The 24,039-nt window shown below is 39.2% G+C and overlaps 1 protein-coding gene across 1 annotated transcript in view; it reads left to right on the forward strand.

Moving 5' to 3' along the window:
* The window catches only part of si:dkey-192l18.9 (F-box/LRR-repeat protein 7), a 31,036-nt gene extending 9,773 nt beyond the window's left edge, over nt 1-21,263 (forward strand). Inside the window, exons 3-4 of the mRNA XM_037757572.1 lie at nt 17,611-18,228; nt 19,894-21,263. Of these exons, the coding sequence (XP_037613500.1) occupies nt 17,611-18,228; nt 19,894-20,630 (1,355 nt within the window). The 3' untranslated portion in view covers nt 20,631-21,263. The remainder of the gene's footprint in view (nt 1-17,610; nt 18,229-19,893) is intronic.
* Nucleotides 21,264-24,039: the final 2,776 nt, after the last annotated feature.

A 24,039-nucleotide genomic window follows, 5' to 3' on the forward strand; every position in this document is an offset into this window, starting at 1 on the left:
GAAGGACTTATTTCCTCATCGCCCAGGCTTTGTCCAAGTGACAGTGAATTGTAGGTGAATAGCCAACTTCGTTTCTGTTTTTAATCTTAAGAAAACCACATGTTGTTTGGTTCCCAGTGAGAGGGACAAAAGGAAAAGTTGTTTTGTATATCATTGAGATGACACGTTAAACAAATCCATCTTTCTTCATGCAGACTGATATTACGTTGGTATAGAAAACATGTGACAAACGTCACTAACGTAACTTGCAAAACAAAACACCGATCTCGAAAGTCCTGTGTTTGTTGGACCCATTCACCTCCCCACCCGTCCACCATAAATGGTATACTATGTTACTAGCTCTAAAGTTTAACTTCCGTCACTTCACAACACACGATAAGCGTCATGTGACAGCCGTCACTACAAAACCCTGCTCCTTCATGCAGGCGTGTAATATTCACGTCTCGGCGACACAAAACGTGACACTGCCACGCTTTCTTCTGGAGGTGCATTTTTGAGTAATTTAACCTAAATAAAAGAAAGACTTTTCTCTGTCACATATGGCAGAGCAATATGGTTATAAGATAGAATATGATAATGAGAATCGCTGTGTTTTCGTTAGCTTAGAATGAGCCCTTCACAGGGAGCGGGTCCTCGTCACGGAGTCCGCCATGTTGCACCACCATGCAAAACTCTGTTAACTTTTCCTGTTTGGGTCGGAGTCGATAACTTAACTCGCTCCTGTCGCCGCCGTATTGCTGGGCCCACTGGAGGGAAGGGAGACACAGGAGAACCAGAACCAGGACCGAGCGGGGCAGACTGTCAGACCCTGCTGCAGTAAAATGAGAGGTTTTCTAAAGGGACTCTGGTGCTCTGAAACACTACCGCTTTTGTCCACAGGCACAGTCAAAATCAACAGAAAATGTAAATTCCTCGTAGTAACTTTAAAAACAACTGTTTAGTTTCTTCAGGATATAAAAAATGTATGCAAAATCACATGTAAAGTAGCCAAACTGCATTGCTCTTATATATTGCATCAGATACAACTTTTCACTCTTTCAATCAAAACCATTATTAACTAATTTTGTTGTTTTTTAATTACAGCTTGCTTGAAATAAAATTTTAGGACAACTGAACTATTCAATTCCACTTAAAGCAGCTATATAACTTTTGCTGAACAGCAGCCACAGTAGCTACAAGTGCCAATTACGAGATGATGACAAATGTAAAAGTATTGTGTAACAGTAGCCAAAGCAGAGCCAGTCTCAGTTATGTCAGTTAAACATCAACATCCACCTAAAGTTAACTAACATGATCCACCATAAACTGTTGGTCATACCAGACCAAGTAAGGCTGTTTCCGCAAAACCCCAGAGCGTATTGAATTGAGAAAGAGTGTGCTTTAATTCACGTGGATTCAACTTTTCATTTGTAAGAGAAAAAGATCTTTATTTCCTTTTTCAAAAGACATATAATCTGCCTTTAAAGCCATGCGAATGATATCCAAACCGGAGCCACGGAGAATGAAGTCTAACCAGAGTTGTTTCATGTTTCTACAAAATAAAAACTTCTGTCACAAGAAGAAAGCGAAAGATGCTATAATCATCTTGAACCTCTTCCCATAGTGGGTTTAAACCCAATGAACCATAATATTGAAGCATTGTCTGACCTTAATATCAGTATAGAGATGGAAAGTAGGCCGTTGCCTTTAACATTGTGTTCCCCCAAAATCAACACCAGGACGTTACACTCTTTCTGCTCCTGAAAACAAACCGAGTCATCTGGCAGGTTTCTGCAACGTGTCTCTGTTTTCATTTATTATATAGACGAGTTTGTGGTGGTCTGACCCAGTTGCTTATTAGCCGCAGACTGAAAGGCACAATCCTGGACAGTAAAGCCTTCCTGTGGGATGAAACTGAGTATCTCCCAGCAGGGGTTACACTGTGACCCTGTCTGGGCCTCAAGGGTTTGCTTTGGCACAGCTGAACTGTAGGGTACCTTAGGAATGTGGCTCAGACATGGCGGGAGCTAAACTGACAACACCCTGAGATGTTCGGCCTGAGTGTTGTAACTCTCAAACCCCCGTTTTCATCCTCCTATATCAGCTGTGCCAAGCTTTAGATGTTACGCAGACTCACAGGGGCGTCGATCATGTCAAAGAGCAGCCATGCTTTGGGGTCAGCTCCTTCACCCGTTTATAATGGCACCAGGAAGGTAGCTGAGAAACGGGGAATGGTGGGAACAATGAACACGCCGACTTCCTGTCTGTCGGCCAAGGACCACAGTAACAGTGATAACAGTGACGGGGAAAAGCTGACTCTGTCCTTCCACAACAGAAAACACTGTAGTAGAAGATTATACAGAACCTGCGAAAATAAAAAAAATAAATGAATAAATGACTCGATAAATAAATTAGTGTGCCATTACCAAAAATAATATTAAAAATAAATGTAGGCATTAATTAATTGATAAAATGTGACATTAATTGATATTTCTGTTTTAATTTGCTTCATTTATTTACCTTTGCATTAATTCCCTATAAATCTACTCTTCTATTTAATTCCTGTTATTTATTTATTTATTTTTTTTGTATATTTATTTATTTGTTTAATTATATAGTTATTTATTCATTTTTATGAACTTTTTTTAAATGTATTTCTATTTATATCAATAAATTCATGCCTATATTTATTTTTAATATCATTTTTGGTACATGTAATGGCATATTAATATATTTATTGAGTAATTTATTAATTTATTTATTTTTTATTTTGGCAGGTTCTGTCCTCCATAGAACATGTAATTCAGTTGCATGACCTCAGTGTATAAATGTAAACATGGTAATGGACATTCTGCCCATTGTGACCTTTATTTAATCAGGTACATCTCTTTTTAGTTCGTTAAAACAAGTTAATTTAAAAACACTTTTCACCTTCGCATGTCAAGCAGATCGTGAGAGGCCGCAAGCAATGATTGGTCGGGGTTCAGTGTGTAGTCTCAGACGTCTATAAACCAAGTCATAGAAGAAATTAAAGGCACCATGATCACCTAATCTGGCATAAATTATGTTCCCACTAAAATATTGGACAATTTTGTCAAAAATAAAATGTCACATTCTGCCTCTTCATCTACATCAAACCCATTCACTGTCATTCTCTACCTGTCCACCAGATGTCCTCTGACTTGTTCCTCCTGTTCCTGTCACCTGACTCCCTCATCCAGCCACTCCCTCCTGCACTTCAGTAACTCCTCTCCCTCCAGTCACCTGACCTTCCCCGCCCACCTGCTCACCTGTTCCCACTTTCCCTCATCAGCCCTGCAGATATTTAACCAGCCCTTTCCCACTTGCTCTGCTTCTAGTTCTTGCCTTTGCTTCCTAGCATCTCTATTCTGTTATCTGTTACCTGGAATCTGAACTTAGTCTCTGTCCTGTGAAACCCATCTAGCTCCTAAACACACATTTTTCATGAGCTAAGAAAACCTTTCCCTGTTCTAAGCTTTGTGACGATGCATTTTTCAGATCCAATGAGTTTTTTAGAGTCTCCTCCCTTGAACGACAGCATTGTTTCAGCAAGTGCCCCAAAATGACATTATACAGTATTTACCCTGAAGTGACAATGCAGGAAGTCAGGTGACGTTGTTAGAGAGCGACTACGTTTGCGTAGAGAAGAGGTCTGGGTCACCAAAACATTGGACTTTAACACAAGAGACCACTGTTAGTTTCCCATTTGCAACCAACAGTAAACATGATTACGATTGTTCCCTAACCGTAATCACACGTTTATCATTGTAACCATGACGATGAAGGTCATCTAACCTTTACAAATTAGTCATTGTAAAGTTACTACAAGGAACTTACATTTTCTGTTGATTTTGACTGTGCCTGTGGACAAAAGCGGTAGTGTTTCCGTGTACCAGACTCCCTTTAGAAAACCTCTAATTTTACTGCAGCAGTTGTCTGACAGTCTTCCCCGCTTAGTCCTGGTTCTGGTTCTACCGTGCCTCCCTTCTCTCCAGCGGGCCCAGCAATACGGCCTGGGCCTCCAGCAGCGTAGACAGAATCTGACCCGGTGGCACCGATGACAAGCATTAAGAATAACTTTATATAGAAATAGCCAGTCTTCTCGCTGACGGTCTTGTTTGCTTATGTAGGTCATATAGAAGCATCAGTATTAAATTGAGACTGTTTCATAACCAGTTAAAAGTTCCTTGTAGTACAACATTAACTTAGCAAATGAACTGCTTGGCAGCTCGGCACACCCACACAGGTGTTTTCAGTTACTCTAATAAAAACCTTTTTATTTGGCTGGATAATGATAGAATCACAAACTCTAATATAATATAATAATATTACAGCAATAGACGCTCCTAATATTGATCAGCCTTAGTATTCCCACTTGAGGGTGAGCTGTTTAGTCTAAACGGCCGCTCCACAAAGCGCCAGTCTCCATCATGTTAATACTTTTACCCTCGCAGAGGCAACAAATCCCTCACACTTCATCTCCAAACCAACCTCACGCGCTGATGACCCATTTACTGGTGTTTACTCAAGCAGATATATAGTATTTCACTGTTGATTTTTGCCGTGCCAAGTATGAAAGAGGCTGCAGCGAGGTGTTTGTGTGTGTCATTGCCGCTGGGACATTTTGTTATCCTCCATTTATGTTGTGGCTTTTTATCATTTATCAGTTGCCGTATATCTTTTAAGCCAAACAATTCTGGGCCAACTTTGGTGTGACAAATTGTATGTTTTGGTGAAACATACTGCATTTGTTCTGCTGCTCTACAGCTGTGTTCTCGCATAGGGAAGAGAAGCTGTTTAGTTGTTTGTTTTTTGGTGGGAAACATTTGGCAGGTGATTGACTATTTTATGGAGGATTAGAGGAAGTTGTGTTGTACATTGTTCTCATTTTATACAGAGGAATTTGCAGCCTCGAGAAGTTTGAGGACTCATTAAACGCAGGCGGTAACGGTGGAAGAAAAGAGTCTCTTTTCACTATTCTTTCTTTTAGGACACAAAGCAGCAGCCTGCAGTTATTTTAAGACTTTTTCAACAAGCCTGTAGCAGTTGCAATGAGAAATATCGGTGCTTTACTTCTTAATCCGCATTGGAAACTGTCTACGTAAAGAGAGAACACAGAGAGGCGAAGAATGCCAATGCTTTTTCCCCCAGATTTTCTCCATCAGCTGTCCTCGCTCCTCCCCCTTCCTTTCTACCGCTCTTATAGAGCCAGGAAATCTGAGCGAAAAAGCACAGAACAAGGCGGCGAAAGAAAAAAGAAAACAAGTGAAAGCAGTTTAGCGAAGGAGATGGAAGAGGAGGAGGAGGGAGGCGAAGGGAAGGCAGTTCAGTGAGCAGATCTCATAACTCTTCTCTGATTACTGCTCGGTCTTCTCATTCTCCGTCTCGGGGAGGAAGCGGCGGCCCCTGTTGTTTTGAATGCCATTTCTTCAACAGGGTCACATTTTTCACTTCTACTACGGCAGCGTGTTTGACAGGAGTTGGGAAAGACGCCACTTGGCCCAAAAGGCACGCTTTGCTTCCTGTAAGCTTTTGGCTCGCGAGTGATGTTTTTACTGTGATACACCTGGGTCTTTGGGCTTTTCATGTGGCAATATGACCACAGTTGTGGACCAGCTGAACTGACACATTGGACTTCCCGTCCCCTCTTTTTTATTCTGTGGTTTGTTTCATTGCGTAAGCAGCACAGTGTCAGATGTGGCTGAAGCTGCAATGGTACAAAAATGGGGAGAAAATTCCTCTCTAGACAGGGTCCTTGAACCAGAATGACTAAATTACTTTGTTTTCATTTTAATGATGATGATTTAAAGGGGACATATCATGAAAACACGCTTTTTTAATGCTTGTGCACATACATTTGGGTATGTGGATTGCCTACCAACCCACAAACTGTGAAATAAAACAACCCAGTCAGCTTTTTGTGGGCTGCCTAGATCAGAAACATGTAATTCAACAAGCCATTCAGAGTTGGCTCCCCTTCCTATGTCACTCATTAGAATATAGACCTACCGCCCACGGCTTGAGAACTATCTTTGCAAAGGTGCACCATATTTTTCTCACAAGCCAATCAGAGCAGACCGGGCTTTTTCAGGAGGGGGTCTTAAAGAGACAGGTGCTAAAACAGAGCGTTTCAGACAGAGGGGTGAATACACGTATATTCAGACAGACAGGATGAGAAAATGTTCTAGTAGAAACCCCAAATACAAGTTGGAACCTGCAAATGAGCATGATATGTCTCCTTTAATGGTTACATATACCACTTTAATATGAAGGAAAAAGATTTCTCATGAGTTTGACTTTGCCTGAGGTGAATTTTTTCCACATTAAAAGTTGCTTAGAGGATCGGCAACATTCTTCCTTTGACAAATTCTCAGGGACTAAAATGTCCTGATTCCATGAGGTGGCTGCCCAGGAGGACTGTGATCTACTAGGTCTATGATGGTCTTGCATAATGGCATTATCATTGTGTATATAAATATTAATCTATACAGTGAGAGACCAATCACAACCATGCATAGTTTCTCAAAAACTAAATTTAGCTGATAAACGGAGGTTTTATAAAGCACTTTTTTGAGTTCTTCACTCTTCCTAAAGTACAATATTTCCTTTCGAGATGTCGTGGAGTAAGTATAAGGTAGCATAAAATGGAAATACTCAAGTAAAGTTCAAGTAGGCCTATTGTATCATACAGTACTCGAGTAAATGTACTTACTTCCCACCTGTCATAACTAGCATGATGGTCCTGCACAATGGCATCTTCATTCTGTATGTAATTCTTAATATATACAGTGAAAGAGCATCACAACCATGCATAGTGTCTCAAAAAACAAAGTTAGCTGATAAACAAAGGTTTTCTAAAGATGTTTTCACTCTTCCTAAAGGCTCTTCTTTGAGACAAAACAACCTCTTTCTGGAGTTAAAGTGAACCCCTTTTTCGTCAAAAGTTTATAACCGCAAAAGTTCCAGCACTTCCCTTGTTTTTGCTTCAACCACATGAGATCATTACATTTGCTCCTCATCACAACCAAATCAACCGTTCAGGCCAGCGCTTGCTTTTCCATTCCTGTCTGATGTGCAGTTCTTCTTGCTGTTTGCTGTGTGTGTAGCCAACGTTACCCTCCGCAGTCATTTAACATGACTGTCACTCTGCACTCTAACCCTCCTCACACACTGCTGCCAAAAAGGATAAACTGTATGGAGAGGCATTTCATGCACATGATTCTCTGCAAAAAAAAAAAAAAAATGACATCCTGATTTAACAACCTGTAAAAGAAATGACGTCATGTTGAATTTCAGTGATGTGCCAAAGGCCAGATCAGTTTAGCATGAAGCCAAATTGCTTTTGGAGTCTGAACTGTCATCTCCACTCTGGAAAATGTGTGCTGTGATGAATGGCTCATTTCTGACTTTGAGCAGATCACGCCTTTAAATTTGGCTTTAAGATATCCGTGCGTCTGCTGTCCTCCTCAGCTGAGGATTTATAAAGTGACGAGGCCGGAGTGCGGAGACGTTTTGTGTCTTTTGAACTGACAGAAGGGGCTTTAAGAGGCGGACAACTCCCTTGAGGAAATTAGTCGTGTTGTGGGGAAAAGAGCGTAATAGTTCCTGGCGCACGTGAAGCCGAATGTGACGCTTCAATCCTCGAGACTGAGTGAGTGTGAGAATAGCTGAAGTTATGGGGGTTGTGTGGAGCTAAGGAGTCTGTTTCCTGTCCAAGTGTGCACATTGTAAAGGAACCAGCAGGCCCCTATTGTCTTTCAGGTTGTCCAGTGACGCAAGACCTTCCTGTAGTGAAGGCTTTGCTGATAGCCCGGCCGCCACACTGTACGGTAATATCAACTTCCATGTATTCAATAAAACCCAAGACAGAGCCAGATGTTTTTTATCCCTCTCAGTCGGATGTTTCCCTTTAACAAACTGTACCATTTAGTGCTGATAAATCAATTCTCTTTCGGTCAAATCCCTCCTGCCTGGTTGTTTTTTTTATAAGCTTATTTTTTACCCCTCTTATGTTGATTTGAATTTCCCGACTTGTGAGTAGAAAATGAGCATCTCTGACTCACATGCACCACACCGCCCTGTCACGGAGCAGCTCAGTGAAGCTCGCAGAGCAGGAACATGTCACAGGGCTAATGGCATTGAGGTAATGGATTGGTCTGTCCTGCCAGATGCAGCAGTAATAATCCTGCGAGGTACAGACAGAGTCTTAGCAGAGCTTCACAGCACTGCGAGATCCTGCAAAGAATCCCTATAGCTTTAGTTTATGACCAGGCTGCGTCAAAGTCTGGATTGACCCTGCCTGTGCACTTGTCTCTGTCTCTGCTAAAGTCTGCAGACTCCTTTGCCAATTTATCTTCCCTCTCTCTTTCCCCCTATTTTCTTTCAGAGGCCCTCAAACGGCTCCCTTAAATCTGTTTTTGTGCATTACTTTTCAAATCAGGTTTTTGTCATTAAGGCGACATCACTCCCGAACATGCAGCTGCAGCCTCTTCGTCACGCAAGCATCTTGTCTTTTCAGTGATCACTTCCATTGATTTACATTAAACTTCTAGTATCAAAGCAAGTTCCAGATGTGCCTCAGAAGTGAGCTGATGTTAATGGGATCCTGCTGCGGCACTGCTGTGGATCAGCTTAGATTTGGGTATTAGTGGCAAGTGATTTCAGCCAAGTATGCCTTTCTGCGGCTGTGCGCACATTCAAAATGCATGAGTTTCTCTTTCATTTCACCACTGCTCCGTTGTTCTTTGTCCAGAGTAAAGACCAGATGTTCCACTGTTTCTCCTCTGATTTCCTCAACCAAACTGAATCTTCCACCATCTGCACTCGCAGCGCCTTCAAGAGCATTTTAACAGCTGCATGGTATTTGTTCTCTTAATGACGGGTTTGCAGTGATACAGAGATATAAAACACGACACCGCACTGGTTAACTTCCAGCAGTAACAGGGTTACAAGTTTATTCTTTCATGCATAGAGTTTGGAGCTGCAGGTATATGAACCCAACAGTCCTAACTCAAGGTCCATTTACTGTACTAGCTTTTTTTTGGAGCTTTCAATTATATCAGATGGTCTTTATTAGTGGATAGAGTTTGCTTAGTTGTCATGGCGATAGATCTGTTGTCCGTAGCACTTCTAGGACTTCTCATGTGTGTTGGCTTAAGCATCAAGTTACATTTTGATCTTAGAAATTGTTGCACACTTAAAGGGACTCAATGTAAGAATTGCTTGTTAATAGTGACACCTGTGGCCGTCAGCGTCCTGTTGCTTGCGCTTGACGTCACCCATTGGTTTGTGGACTGCTGTTTTGAAGCCTCAAGTTTTGCATTTTGTTTTTTGCAACCAGAAGTAACATCAGAAGGTGGAGCTAAGTATAATCAAACTCTGAATAAGACATTTTCAAGCGACCAAAATGTCACAATTAACTTTCATGAACTGAAAACACACTGTGAAAGGATTCCCTACTTTATGGTTGACTCTAAATGGGACCATAATTTACTAAATGAACATCATGCTGTATTGAAGAAGACTTGAAACTAGCGATTGAGACCATAAACTCATGTTTACAATGTTTACTGAGGTAATAAATCAAGTGAGAAGTAGGCTCATTTTCTCATAGACTTCTATACAATCAGACTTCTTTTTGCAACCAGAGGAGTCGCCCCCTGCTGGCTGTTAGTTTAATGCAAGTTTAAGGCACTTCAGCATTGGCTTCACTTTTCAGACCCCAGTGGTTGCCAACTGTTCATATCCAGAAGGGTGAAAAATGCGAAAGAGTATTTCAATCAGATAATTTTCAGCAACTTCACCATGCTTATTGTGTGTGCAGCATCAATGGTGATTGGATAAACAGATGCCTTACGCAGCTAGAAACACGGATAGATAACACCTGGGCATCCTTAAAGAGACCCAGGTGCTATCTATCCAGCACAACCAAGCAACGGCAAAGCTGTCTCCGTTTAACTTTTCCCACCAGCTGCGTGGAAGTGTGACTCTGAGAGAAGGGAAGTAGTCTAATTAGTCGCACTGTGTTTTCTCTGCTTGGAGCTCTCTTCTGATCAGTGACACATGTAATTACGCAATTTGGAAGTTGCTCCTTAGCCAGTGGCAGATGAGTTTGCGTCCTGCGTGCAGAGTCCATTGCATCAACTCGGACTGGGACAACAAAGGAATGCATCCATCAAACTCAAGCAATGTGTCCGTGTCACGCCTCACTGTGGAAAATCTGATCTTCTCATGCGTGTGTAGACTTTTGTAGCTCTTTGCCACAAGATTGATGCTTCAAATCAGCTTTTTAACAATAAATATATGAGCTTATATCATTAATATTCTTTTTATTTAATTAAAAGTTATAATTGGAGGGGACTGGTTGGTAAAAATAGACTGATTTCCACTTGTTTTTATAGCTCTGTGTTGCATAGTGTGTGGTTTCCAGCCCTGTTGGATAAATCCACAATCACGAGGTATTAACTCAGGAATCTTGCAATATTTTCAGTGAATAAACATAGCTCCAGTATTGTCCTGAACATATTTGGACAGGTGTGTGAAATTCGAAATAGATGAGGTGTTTATAATGACCTCAGACCGTTAAATCCTTTGTAATAAGATAAAAATACACAGACCAAAATAAGCTGGATGACCTCAAGGAAATAATCCCACATATTTACAGTTGAACTAATCATAGGTAGACCACCCGAGAGAATGTGATGCATTAAACCCAACCACATCAAATCCTCCTATAAGCTGAATGAAATGAGTTTGATGCCGATTTTTAACACGCGATGCATTTTGGACCGCGGCGCTCGTCGTTCCGCTCGAATCTGGATGCGAGTGAGAATTTTAAGGCTCACAGGAGAGGAGTTTTAAAGTAGCCGTGAATCGGTGGACATGTTCCCGGGAGGACGAGTCTGCGGATGTCATCAGTAGGCGAGGCAGGAGGCTGACCGAGCAGAGGTCTGGAATACAGATCTGCAGGACCGTCGTAAGGACGGTGTCACTGCCCAGCTGTCTGTCCCTGCACACAAATCCACATGACAGGCAGGATGCGGTCCATTCGTCATGAAGATGCTGACATGTTGCTGACGGTCCTGAAGCATCCATTAACCAACACGGTTCAATCATGGTTCAATCATGACTGGGACTAGAAGTGTAGGTTAACACAGTGTTGATAAAATGATATCAGTGTGGGAATCATGGGGGAATGCACGTAAAGGTACACCTAATAATATAATGTATTCAAATACAACACAACAAGCCACCTCAAAAAGTTACCTCATCGTTGACTCAACACTTTCTGGCAGTTTCAACAAAAAACTAACATTAAAAGCTTAATATTGCCAGTATTTCTGACCAAAATTGGTCCAATTAAAACCGTGCAAGGAATTCAACTTAGAAACAAAATCAAGTTCCAAAAGTCCATTTCATCCCATTCCTGTTTGCCTTTCCAGAGCATCTTAAAAACCAAGATTAGACAAATTAAAGGATTAAAAAGTGACGGCTTTGTTTGAGTCACAGTTTTGGTCAAACAACACCATGGACTCTCTGAAAAGTAACTGCTGAGTGATTTTTTTCCCCCACTGTTTAGGACATAAACACATTGAAACAATTAACAAGTTAAGTGTAGCTACTCTCACTAGTCTTCTCTCGTTTTCTCTCTTTATCTTACTCTTGTTCAGACTTGTCGGGAATCCAGCTCCATAACTTTGTTTAAACCTCAATAACGTTACAAGAAAGTCCCAGTATTGATCCAAGAGACAACGAGGGTTTGCTTGCAAGATGAATTGATTCTATACACCTGCAGCTTCTGTTTTACCAGACAGAAATGTTCAGCACTAATAACTCAACCTCAGTAGTTCCTGGGCAATCAGAAGGTACATGAGGGGGGACTTTTTGGGGGAAGGAACTACAAACCAGGAACCACTGGAACTACATTCCTAAAGTGAAAATTAGTTTTTGAAAAAGGGCCATTTTTCACTGCATTTTTAATTCAAGTAATATAAATGAAGTCTTTTGACCAAAGTTGATACTGTATATTGCCTTTTGGAACAACAGTCTTTCCTCAATAGCCGTTCATTAAGACTCGCTGAAGGAAGATTGAAAGATAAGTAAAGTTATTGAGTTTCTAAAAAGTTCTTTTGTCCAAAATAATACGAAATATTTCCCTCTGGAACAAAAGACAAGTATTAGTCCCTATAAAGGTTCTTGGAAAATTTAGTAAAAGTTAAAATAAATAAATAAATAAAGGTGTACAATGGTAAAAGCCTTTGACCAAAACTGATATATTGTCTTTTGGAATAATAGTCTTAGCTCAACACTTTGTAAATGTTTTGTGAAGACAACTAAGTGGAGATAATTGAAAAATACAGTTCAAGACTCGCCCTTATCATCACATAACTATTAGTCTCAAACATACAGCATAATCTTTATTTTGAAAGGTGATAACACCTAATTTTTTTGCCTGTAGTTGGACAGCTGTAAGTGACATCATACTCGTGACTACTTGAAATGCTTTTAGTGATGACTATCAATCCAACTGAGCTCCTCGAGGTCGGACAAGACGAGCTGGAGGGGTGCTGAGGAGACGCAGATAGCATCAGGGAAGAGCACTCAGTGTCCCAGTGTGATGGGTCGACCCCGGGAAGTCAGACCTCGACGCCCCGGCTTACGAGGCGGAGGGCTCCGCCGTCTCACGCCACGGTGATGGGATCCAGCCCCCGCTTCTCACAGCTGCGCCTTCAGACGTGGCGGCAATCAGCGCACATCTGTCGGGAGGGCCTCAGTGTTTACACAGGGATAACCATACAGTGTCGGCCTCGGCACCGAACTCCTCAGCTGGTCGCTTTGAAGCCACGGAGTTCATCTGAACTGAGGCCCTGTGACACATTCTTTCCCAAACATCCAAAAACATGATAACGAGATCCATGGAAACTCCTCTTCGTTGATGATAAAAGCTGGTGTGGCTATGGCACCATCATGATGAACTCTGCAGCTTTTTGACCCATTTCCTCAACTTTTTTAGCCTTTTTCTCATTCCCACGAATAACTGACAAATATAATGTGACATTATGTTATTTCCAGCTTTGACACAGTGATGATTAATGGAATGAATGAATTTCAGTGATGCAAAACAGCAGCAGTAAAGATCTGGTGTTAGTCCTTCAGAATGAACACTGAATAGTCAGACAGCAAGTGATTCATCATAGTAGAACAAGGGAGATCAGTGTCTTCACCATAGACTGTATATAAAAAAGTGGACATAGTCATAGTGATGTCACCCATTGGTTTGTGGACTACGGTTTTGAAGCCTCGAGTTCAGCATTTTGGCCTTGGCCATCTTGGTTTTTGGTTCTTGTTTTTTTTTGCAATCAGAAGTGACACGAGAGGGTGGAGCTAAGTACAACCGAACGCTGAATAAGATATTTTTAGGCGACCAAAAATATTACAATTAACTTTCATGAGCTGAAAACACACTGTGAAAGGGTTAAAGTTGTAAGACGAAAACACGGACAACTCACAGACTGGACAACGCTGTGGTAGTGACCTGTCAATTACAAGGTAGCCACGCCCTAAAGCTTCCCCCGCTTTATGATCTATTTGACTCTAAATGGGACCATAATTTACTAAATGAACATCATGCTGTATTGAAGAAGACTTGAAACTAACGATTGAAGCCATAAACTCATGTTTACAATGTTTACTGAGGTAATAAATCAAGTGAGAAGTAAGCTCATTTTCTCATAGATTTCTATACAATCAGACTTCTTTTTGCAAACAGAGGAGTCAACCCCTGCTGGGCTATTAGAAAGAATTCAAGTTTAAGGCACTTCTTCATTGGCTTCACTTATCAGACCCGGAGTTGCCCAAAAAAAAGTCTGAAAAATGTCTGAAAAAAAGACTGAAAAAAAGGTATGAAAAATGTTTAAAAAAAAGTCTGAAAAATGTTGGAAAAAAAAAGTCTGAAAAAATGTCCGTAAAAAAAAAATGTCTAAAAAATGTCTTGAGTCTGAAAATGTCTGAAAAAAATGTCTAAAAAAAGTTTGAAAAATGTCTGAAAATAAAGTCTAAACAATGTCTGAAAAAGGTTAAAAAAAAAAAAAAAATGTCTGAAAAATGTCTGGAAAAAATGTCTAAAAAAAAAAAGTTTGAAAAAAAGTTTGAAAAATGTTGAAAAAAAAAAAGTCTGAAAAATGTTGGGAAAAAAAAAAGTCTGAAAAAATGTCCGTAAAAAAAAGTTTAGAAATGCTGGAAAAAAAGACTCTGAAAAAAAAAGTTTGAAAAATGTTGGGAAAAAAAAGTCTGAAAAAATGTCCGTTAAAAAAAATGTCTGGAAAAAAAGTCTAAAAAAAAAAAGTTTGAAAAAAAAGTTTGAAAAATGTTGAAAAAAAAAAAGTCTGAAAAATGTTGGGAAAAAAAAAGTCTGAAAAATGTTGGGAGAAAAAAAAGTCTGAAAAAATGTCCGTAAAAAAAAGTTTAGAAATGCTGGAAAAAAAGACTCTGAAAAAAAAAGTTTGAAAAATGTTGGAAAAAAAAAAGTCTGAAAAAAATGTCTAAAAAAAAATTTGAAAAATGTCTGAAAATAAAGTCTAAACAATGTCTGAAAAAGGTAAAAAAAAAAAAAAAAAAAATTTCTGAAAAGAAAGTCTGAAAAATAACGTTTGAAAAATGCTAGAAAAAAAAGACTGAAAAATGTCTGAAAAAAAAAAGTTTTAAAAATGTTGAAAAAAAAAAAGTCTAAAAAATGTCAGGAAAAAAAAAGTCTGAAAAAATGTCCGTAAAAAAAAATGTCTGAAAAATGTCTGGAAAAAAAGTCTAAAAAAAAAAAGTTTGAAAAAAAAGTTTGAAAAATGTTGGGGAAAAAAAAGTCTGAAAAAATGTCCGTAAAAAAAGTTTGAAAAATGTTGAAAAAAAAAGTCTGAAAAATGTTGGGAAAAAAAAAAAAGTCTGAAAAATGTTGGGAAAAAAAAAAGTCTGAAAAAATGTCCGTTAAAAAAAAGTTTAGAAATGCTGGAAAAAAAGACTCTGAAAAGAAAAGTTTGAAAAATGTTGGAAAAAAAAAGTCTGAAAAAATGTCCGTTAAAAAAAATGTCTGGAAAAAAAGTCTAAAAAAAAAAAGTTTGAAAAAAAAGTTTGAAAAATGTTGAAAAAAAAAAAAGTCTGAAAAAATGTCCGTTAAAAAAAATGTCTGGAAAAAAAGTCTAAAAAAAAAAAGTTTGAAAAAAAAGTTTGAAAAATGTTTAAAAAAAAAAAGTGAAAAATGTTGGGAAAAAAAAGTCTGAAAAATTTTGGGAAAAAAAAAAAAGTCTGAAAAAATGTCCGTAAAAAAAAGTTTAGAAATGCTGGAAAAAAAGACTGAAAAAAAAAGTTTGAAAAATGTTGGAAAAAAAAAGTCTGAAAAAATTCTGAAAAAAATGTCTAAAAAAAAGTTTGAAAAATGTCTGAAAATAAAGTCCAAACAATGTCTGAAAAAGGTAAAAAAAAAAAAAAAAAAAATGTCTGGAAAAAAAAGTCTGAAAAATAACGTTTGAAAAATGCTAGAAAAAAAAGACTGAAAAATGTCTGAAAAACCAAAGTTTGAAAAATGTTGAAAAAAAAAGTCTGAAAAATGTCTGGAAAAAAAGTCTAAAAAAAAAAAGTTTGAAAAATGTTGAAAAAAAAAAAAGTTTGAAAAATGTTGAAAAAAAAAAAGTCTGAAAAATGTTGGGAAAAAAAAAAAAGTCTGAAAAATGTTGGGAAAAAAAAAAGTCTGAAAAAATGTCCGTTAAAAAAAAGTTTAGAAATGCTGGAAAAAAAGACTGAAAAAAAAAGTTTGAAAAATATTGGAAAAAAAAAGTCTGAAAAAATGTCCATTAAAAAAAATGTCTGGAAAAAAAGTCTAAAAAAAAAAAGTTTGAAAAATGTCGAAAAAAAAAAGTCTGAAAAATGTTGGGAAAAAAAAAAGACTGAAAAATGTCCGTAAAACAAAGTTTAGAAATGCTGGAAAAAAAGACTCTGAAAAAAAAAGTTTTAAAAATGTTGGAAAAAAAAAAAGTCTGAAAAAATTCTGAAAAAAAATGTCTAAAAAAAAGTTTTAAAAATGTCTGAAAATAAAGTCTAAACAATGTCTGAAAAAGGTTAAAAAAAAATAAATAAATGTCTGAAAAATGTCTGGAAAAAATGTCTAAAAAAAAAAAGTTTGAAAAATGTTGGAAAAAAAAAGTCTGAAAAAAAATGTCCGTGAAAAAAAAAGTCTGAAAAAATTCTGAAAAAAATGTCTAAAAAAAGTTTGAAAAATGTCTGAAAATAAAGTCTAAACAATGTCTGAAAAATGTCGGGAAAAAATTTCAAAAAAAAAAAAGTTTGAAAAATGTCGAAAAAAAAGTTTGAAAAATGCTGGAATTTTTTTTTGAAAAAAAAAGTTTGAAAAATGTTGGAAATAAAAAGTATGAAAAAATGTCCGCAAAAAAAAAGTCTGAAAAAAAGTCCGTAAAAAAAAAAAGTATGAAAAATGTCTGAAAAAAAAGTCTAAATAAAAGTTTGAATAATGTTGGAAAAGAAAGTCTAAAAAATGTTTGAAAAAGGAACGACGGCATATGCTTAAAAAAAATTGTGTCATGCCTTTTGTGGCTCCAGAGGGAACTTTGTGAAATCCGATTGACTCGGTTGGGGCTGAAGACGACAAGTTTGAAATGTTGAAATGTGTACAATGGTATAGAAAAGCAACAAAATCTGTGGAGTACTCTTTTAAGGGGAGTACAACTCAGCCTGTGGAAACAGCTGTATGATGTCTTCTGTGTCTCTGAAGGGAGCTTTGATGAGTCTTGAGAAAATAACCCAAGGGTTATCTCAGTTAGGGCTTGGAGTCTGCATTACAAACTGGGGGCATGGAGTTCTAAAGATGTTGGTATTTACCAGGCAGGCAGGGTCTAATGAAAGGATGCCGTGGGTTGCATTATGGGAAGTGTAGGATCCTATGTTTTTGCTATGTGACCCTACTAAGGCCTGGATTTTTTAAAATTAAAATCTCATGTCACTTGGTGCGTTATGCGCTTTAACGTAAAGCACATTGAGTTTCCCTGTGCTAGATAAAATTGCCTAAAAGTCTGCATACCTCAGCCTCTGCTGCTTCAATTTCAACCATACTTTTTTCAATCTGTCTCATGTCTTTATGTAAGTGCAATACTAAATCACTGGAGTACCCCTTTAAGATGCTAAACTAGTTTTTTTTTCTTGCATGGAAACTCTTTCCTTGTAGGTTTTACTAACAGGAACACCAATAGCTGCTCTCTCCACCTCTGTAAAAACCCACAGATGACAGTACAGTCTTTGTGAAATAACAATTACATGAGTCAGATTTAAGGAAAGTACAGCAAAACGTCAAATGACAGTTTTCATTGCAAAGTTATTCCTGGATTGCGTTCAACATCATTGATTATATTTATAAATAAATGTTTCGTAAAGTGGATTTTTCCTTTAATAGATGTTGGTACAGTCTACTGCACACTGAAGGAAGGATGGTGTAGAAGTTGGCTTGCAATTCGGAGACTAAGCAAAAAGATAAAGGCCGATACTGGAGTGTTTAAACAAAATTAACTTTTTTCACTGACTCTTTTCTTCTCATCTTGTCCTCCTCTTATTCAGGTTTAGACTCCAGCACTCGGACTCTGAGCACCCCCAGCCCGGGTCTTATCCTACCATCCAAGTCCTCCTCCCTCTCCTCACCTGCCCTCTCCAGTAACGGCCATGAGACCAACTCCTCTTCCTCCTCTTCTGCCCAAGCCGAGACCGTCGCCGTGGTCCACTCCCAACCTGGCACCCACACGCGCTCCCGCCAGTCGAAAAGCCACCACCACGCCCCCATTGACCTCCTCCCCGACCACGCCCTCCTGCAGATCTTCTCCCATCTCCCCACCAATCAGCTGTGCCGCTGCGCACGCGTGTGCCGCCGCTGGTACAACCTGGCGTGGGACCCGAGGCTGTGGAGCACCGTGAGGCTAACGGGAGAGCTGCTTCACGCCGACCGTGCCATCAGGGTGCTGACCCACCGGCTGTGCCAGGACACCCCGAACGTGTGTCTGACCCTGGAGACGGTGGTCGTGAACGGCTGCAAACGGCTCACCGACCGCGGGCTGCACGTGGTGGCTCAATGCTGCCCGGAGCTACGCCGCCTGGAGGTCGCCGGATGTTATAACATCTCTAACGACGCTGTATTTGAGGTGGTGTCCCGCTGCCCCAGCCTGGAACACCTGAACCTCTCAGGTAAAAAGAAATATAACATCTTAGTGGGTAATGGTATGCTCCTTTAGTTTTATTACTGCTACCCGACATCACGCACATGTGTGGATTTACCTCTCCTCCGTCCCTCTCAGTCATTTCTACTAAAGCTGGTGAAATCATTAGACTCACAGGAGAAGCTCTGCCAACCTTAAGCTCCCATGTGGGAGAAGAAAGGCTTTCTTTAGCTGAAAGCAGAACTTACCTCAACGTGAGTAAGGAGAGCGGTCTGCTGCTTTCATTAAGGAAGTGACACAAATAACATTGAGTTGGACAGGACTCTGGTGGCAGAGCAGCGTCTGCACCCATTAGCACCAGGAAGTAAGCCCTTTGTTGTAAAAATAGCCGACTTGTGGCTTTTATTTGAAAGGCACAAAATAATGAAAATCAAGTCTATTATTTCAACTGGTAAGGACATCAGTCTTTGATTATTTTTTTTCCTCTGAAAATTGACCTCAGTTTTGGTTTTCTTGGAGTTGTTTGCACTCAAACATCTTCATGCTTCTTGTTGCAGGCGTGGAGCCAAATACAGCAGGTTTTACTGTGGCGCCCTCAAGTGGCTGCTCATAATCAAGCTTCAAAAGTGAAATTAAAGGGAAGGTCTGTCTTAAAACAATACTCACATGCCCATATGTACATTGAAACAGCTTTTGCCTGCTGTAATCATTCTTTCTGTTCATACTGGCCACTAAGAGATCCCTTCCTATGTACTTTTAATGTAATAGATGTGGGTCAAAATACAAATATAATGCTAATATCATATACGTAACAGTCTGAATTAGACAAATCAAGTGGGTTACGGTCTTTTTTAGTTAGATATGAGCTTTACAAAAACTGTTTCATTGTTCATATGGACACCTGACAGTTGTTTTAAGACAGACTTTAAAAATTGTGAACTTATCCTTTAACCCTTTAAAAACGGACCTCCTGCGGGAGTTCGGTGTTTGCATGATCCTGTTGAAATCGATCTGAAATAAAAACCATAATAGCTAGGGCATTCATTCTTTTTGCAGCAGAAAACTAAGGCTTCTGTCCGTCGCGTCATCACGTTGTATGCTCGTGATGATGTCATTACGTCACGTTACGTATGATACAAAATGTGGAGACAACGCTCGATGGCGCCAGAATATTGCCCTGTAATGGCAGGAGATTGTTGTCAGCATGATCCTGTTTAAATTGATCTCAAATAAAAACCATAATAGCGAGAGCATTCATTCATTGTATGCTCATGATGACGTCATTAAATTACGTTACGTGCAGAACTTAACGATACTATCAAATCGCCTTCGCACTCGATGTGATCATAAAAATGAGCAGATCTTAAAAACAAAAAAATGTGCATCGTTCAAGTAACTTATGGAGTGTTGAGAAATATTTTGTTCATGTTTTTACATTTAGAAATATTTTGCATCAATATGTTTTGTGTGTTTATTTAGTTACATTTGTATTATTTTTTTATTTACATTTATATATTTATTTAGGGAAATGAAGCATTTGAAGATAACTCCAAGAAATGACATCACAATAAGCAAAAATACCAATGTAGGCACTGGTGGACCATTTCTACTGCAGAGTTCAAAGGGTTGAACAAAAACAATTAGAGAAGTCATTAGTTTGTGAGTTGATAACCTCTACTTCCTCTTCCTCCAGGCTGCTCCAAGGTCACATGTATCAGCCTCACCCAGGAGGCCTCGCTCCAGCTGTCCCCGCTACACGGCCAGCAGATCTCCATTCACTTCCTGGACATGACTGATTGTTTTTCCCTCGAGGACGAGGGCTTGCGAACTATCGCCTCCCACTGCCCCCGCCTGACACATCTGTACTTGCGTCGCTGCATCAGACTGACGGATGAAGCTTTACGCCACCTGGCTCTCCACTGCCCCACAATACGGGAGCTTAGCCTCAGTGACTGCCGCTTGGTGGGGGATTTCGGCCTGCGAGAAGTCGCCCGCCTGGAGGGCTGCCTGCGCTACCTGAGCGTGGCCCATTGCACCCGCATAACTGATGTGGGCATGCGCTACGTGGCTCGCTACTGCCCAAGACTGCGCTACTTGAACGCGAGAGGCTGCGAGGGGCTGACAGACCACGGCCTGAGCCACTTGGCAAGGAGCTGCCCCAAATTGAAGTCCCTGGATGTGGGTAAGTGCCCGCTCGTGTCGGACAGCGGGCTGGAGCAGCTGGCGATGTACTGCCAAGGCCTGAGGCGAGTGAGCCTCAGAGCGTGCGAGAGCGTGACAGGCAGAGGACTCAAAGCTCTGGCAGCAAACTGCTGCGAGCTGCAGCTCCTCAACGTGCAGGACTGCGAGGTGTCGCCAGAGGCTCTGCGGTTTGTTAGACGCCACTGCCGGCGCTGCGTCATCGAGCACACAAACCCCGCTTTCTACTGAGACGGGGAGTTCTTGGACTGGTCCTCTGACAAGTGGATGTTCTAATATTCCTGCTATGGAGTTGGCAGAGTTCAGCGGCCGATGTGTCAGAACTGGTTGAAAACTGGTGTGCAATACTGGCCAGAATTTGTCTCTTTGAATCCGCCTGGTGGCTTTTTAATTCTGAAAACACTTCCATAGACTGTATTTAACATATTTATCTGTAAAAAGGCAGAGAAGTACAGTATGTCAGTATATTACAACATCACTCTTTACAACGTAACGACACTGAGCACTGGGTACAGTCGTGTTACCATGTAACAGCATTGTAATCTATTTTATTTCAACACCGTACGGCCCTGAAACATAATCATTATCATACATTACTGCATCTATTTATAAACAGCAAGTATCTTCAGACTAAACCACTAAGAATGTAGCTACGAAGCAGCAACTAAAAAATATTCTTCAGTTTAATTTTCTTTATGTTGCATATGCACTTTATGCAATTGTGCTGACAATCACTTCAACTGAAAGTGTCATCTTCTTTCTGTAAATCTAACTATTAGCCAGAACATTTTTTTACAGCCAAATAGAAACAAACAAAGAACACATTGCTGCTATAACTGTGCCAATAAACTTCTTCAAAATCCGCCTCCACATTGTGAGTGTTTTACTCAAATCCTCATTACAGTCTTAAAGTATTTAAGCCTGCACATGTTTGTGAGTCATTAAGGTAACTGAGGAGTATCCAGGAATACCATATATGGATGTTTTATGTTTATGGGTTGTAATGGTCCTTTAAAGAAATTTCAGCAGGTTAAAAGGACTGAGTGGGCTATAATCTGTCAGATATAATCCTCATGAATGAAATCAAACCATCATGAGACAGAAAAAAACGTTCAGTCACAAGGTAGGAGCTGCAAACAGTTTTTGGCAGGTGAAAACTGTACGTTATGGTTTGTAATTGTCCTTTAAAGGAATTTCAGCAGGTTAAAAGGACTGAGTGGGCTATAATCTGTCAGATATAATCCTCATGAATGAAATTAAACCATTCTGCGGCAGAAAAAACCTTTCAGTCACCAGGTAGGAGCTGCAATCAGTTTCTGGCAGGTCAAAACTGTATTTAGGGTTCAAGCCCCAAAGGGGCAAAACCCTTTTGAGTTTGAGTTTTTTGACACACATTTCACCTTTAGAAAATACTAATACTGCGATTTGAAAATTGCAGTAGGCCATTTTGCGATTTTGATCAAATTTCAATAAATTGTGCAGCCCTATTGGATTGTTTTTAAAAGAAGTACAGTCCTTCTCTAGACATATGTGAACCACACAACATACTGTTGATGAGAAAGGCTCTGCTCCAAGCCTGGATTTTTTGTTATTACCGTTATTACAGATGTCAGTGGGATTTTGAATGAAGTTTTTCTACTTCTGGAAGTTCCAGTTTCACTTCAGCTCTTTAGACCTGCAAAACCAACGACATTCCCATCAACCTCAGCTGTACGTTGTGTTTAGCAGAGGTGTGGACTTTAGTCACAAATTTGAAGACTTTAGACTTAACTTGACAAAATCAAACTTGCAGCTCGACTTGGACTTTAACACCAACGACTCATGACTTCACTTGGACTTGAGTCTTTTGACTTGAACATACTTGATACCTTCCCCCAATAAAAGTTAATGCTATTCATTCCCAGCAAGTCGACCCTTAACTCCCCAGATCCACTTAGTTTGAACCAATCTGACAGCATCCAATCAAGTTGCAGGAGAGAACCATGAAGAACTAACGTTACGTTACTAAGCGGCAGTTGGAAAAAGGATACCAAAGATAATATTGTTCAGTCAACAAAAAAACAAATTGCAGTATGCAAAACATGCGGGTGGAAAATTACAGAGTTGCAGTTGGCATCACATTTGGTGAAGAGCACATTATGATTTGTTTAGGAATCAAAACTCCAAGTTTAGGAGTTGGCCTGGGACTTGAGTGAAAGGACTCAAAGCACCTCTGTATCTTGTTTAAATTGTTTTAATTGATACAGTGTGACATAAATTGCTATTTATGTTTTAATTTGCTTCTTTATTTATTTATCTTTGTATTAATTCCCGTATTTACTCTTCTGTTTAATTTTACCTTTTATTCATGTATTTATTTTCATAAATATTTTTATTTATTTATTTTTTGTAGTTATTTTTTATTTATTTATTTATTTTTGTAGTTATTTTTTATTTATTTATTTATTTATGCATTTATTTGTTTTATATTTATTTTTAAATGTATTTATTTATTTATTTATTCATTCATTTATTTATTTATTTATTTATTTATGCATTTATGCATTTATGTATTTATGCATTTATTTATGCATTTATTTATTTATGCATTTATTTATTTCAGCATGATTTTCCCTTTTTGCTTGTTTGTTCCCTTAGTGTACCGGGCACACTGTGGTTACAGGTACTTGAAACAGGAAGATCCTTCATTCATGTTGCACCTTTGATAAAGTCAATAGTGTTAATAGTGGCCAGTGCAATAATTGATATTTCCCTCAGGACCTGTGTCACAAGAAGAGGATCCCTCTCCTGTGTCTACAGGATCCACAGCACCTACGGAGGAAGTCTGGAAAAGCTTCCCTGTGAAGTATCCATCAGTAGAAATGTCAGAGGATTGTCTCCACCTCAGTGTGTACAAACCCACTGGGACTGCGTCTGGAGACAAACTACCGGTTAGTACACAACGTGCACACATGCAGAATGACTCAGCTGAATAGGCAACAGTGGAAAAATATGGTCTTACTGATCAGCAGGAGAAGTGAATGACTGTAACAAAGAAGCTTGAATAGAGCACCAGGAAAATGTTTCAGGAGTTTACCATCAGTTTGTTTGTTGTGTTGTCGAGGGGATGGTGTTGGATCCACGGTGGAGGTCTGGCTCTAGTAGGGGCCTTCCAGTATGATGGTTCACCACTGGCAGCTCACCAGAACTCGGTTGTGGTCGTCATTTAGTATCGTCTCGGTATGTTGGGATTCCTGAGGTGTGTATCAGACTGAAATGCATTTTATATTTCAGGTTTATTGTCCAGGAGCTTGCTTGGAACTCGATGAATGGATGGATACACGTTCTCGATTAGGGTTTGAATTGATCATAATATGAATATTCAAATTACTACAGTTTTATAGATCATAATAAACATTTATTAAGCGATTATACACATGTACAAAACCTCTGTATTACCTAAAATACATGTATATATTGGCTAATAACAATTTTAGTGTGTTATACAACATTTATTAATGGTTTGTTCTCATGTAAAGGGGATTTGAAGCAATTTATAGATGAAAACACATGATTATATATAATCATAACTATGTTATACTGTGTGTCAATCATTTATTTACAATTTATTCACCAGTTATGAATGCCTCTCATGAATTAA

The sequence above is a fragment of the Sebastes umbrosus genome, chromosome 21, assembly GCF_015220745.1.
Source record: "Sebastes umbrosus isolate fSebUmb1 chromosome 21, fSebUmb1.pri, whole genome shotgun sequence".
Classification (NCBI taxonomy): domain Eukaryota; kingdom Metazoa; phylum Chordata; class Actinopteri; order Perciformes; family Sebastidae; genus Sebastes; species Sebastes umbrosus.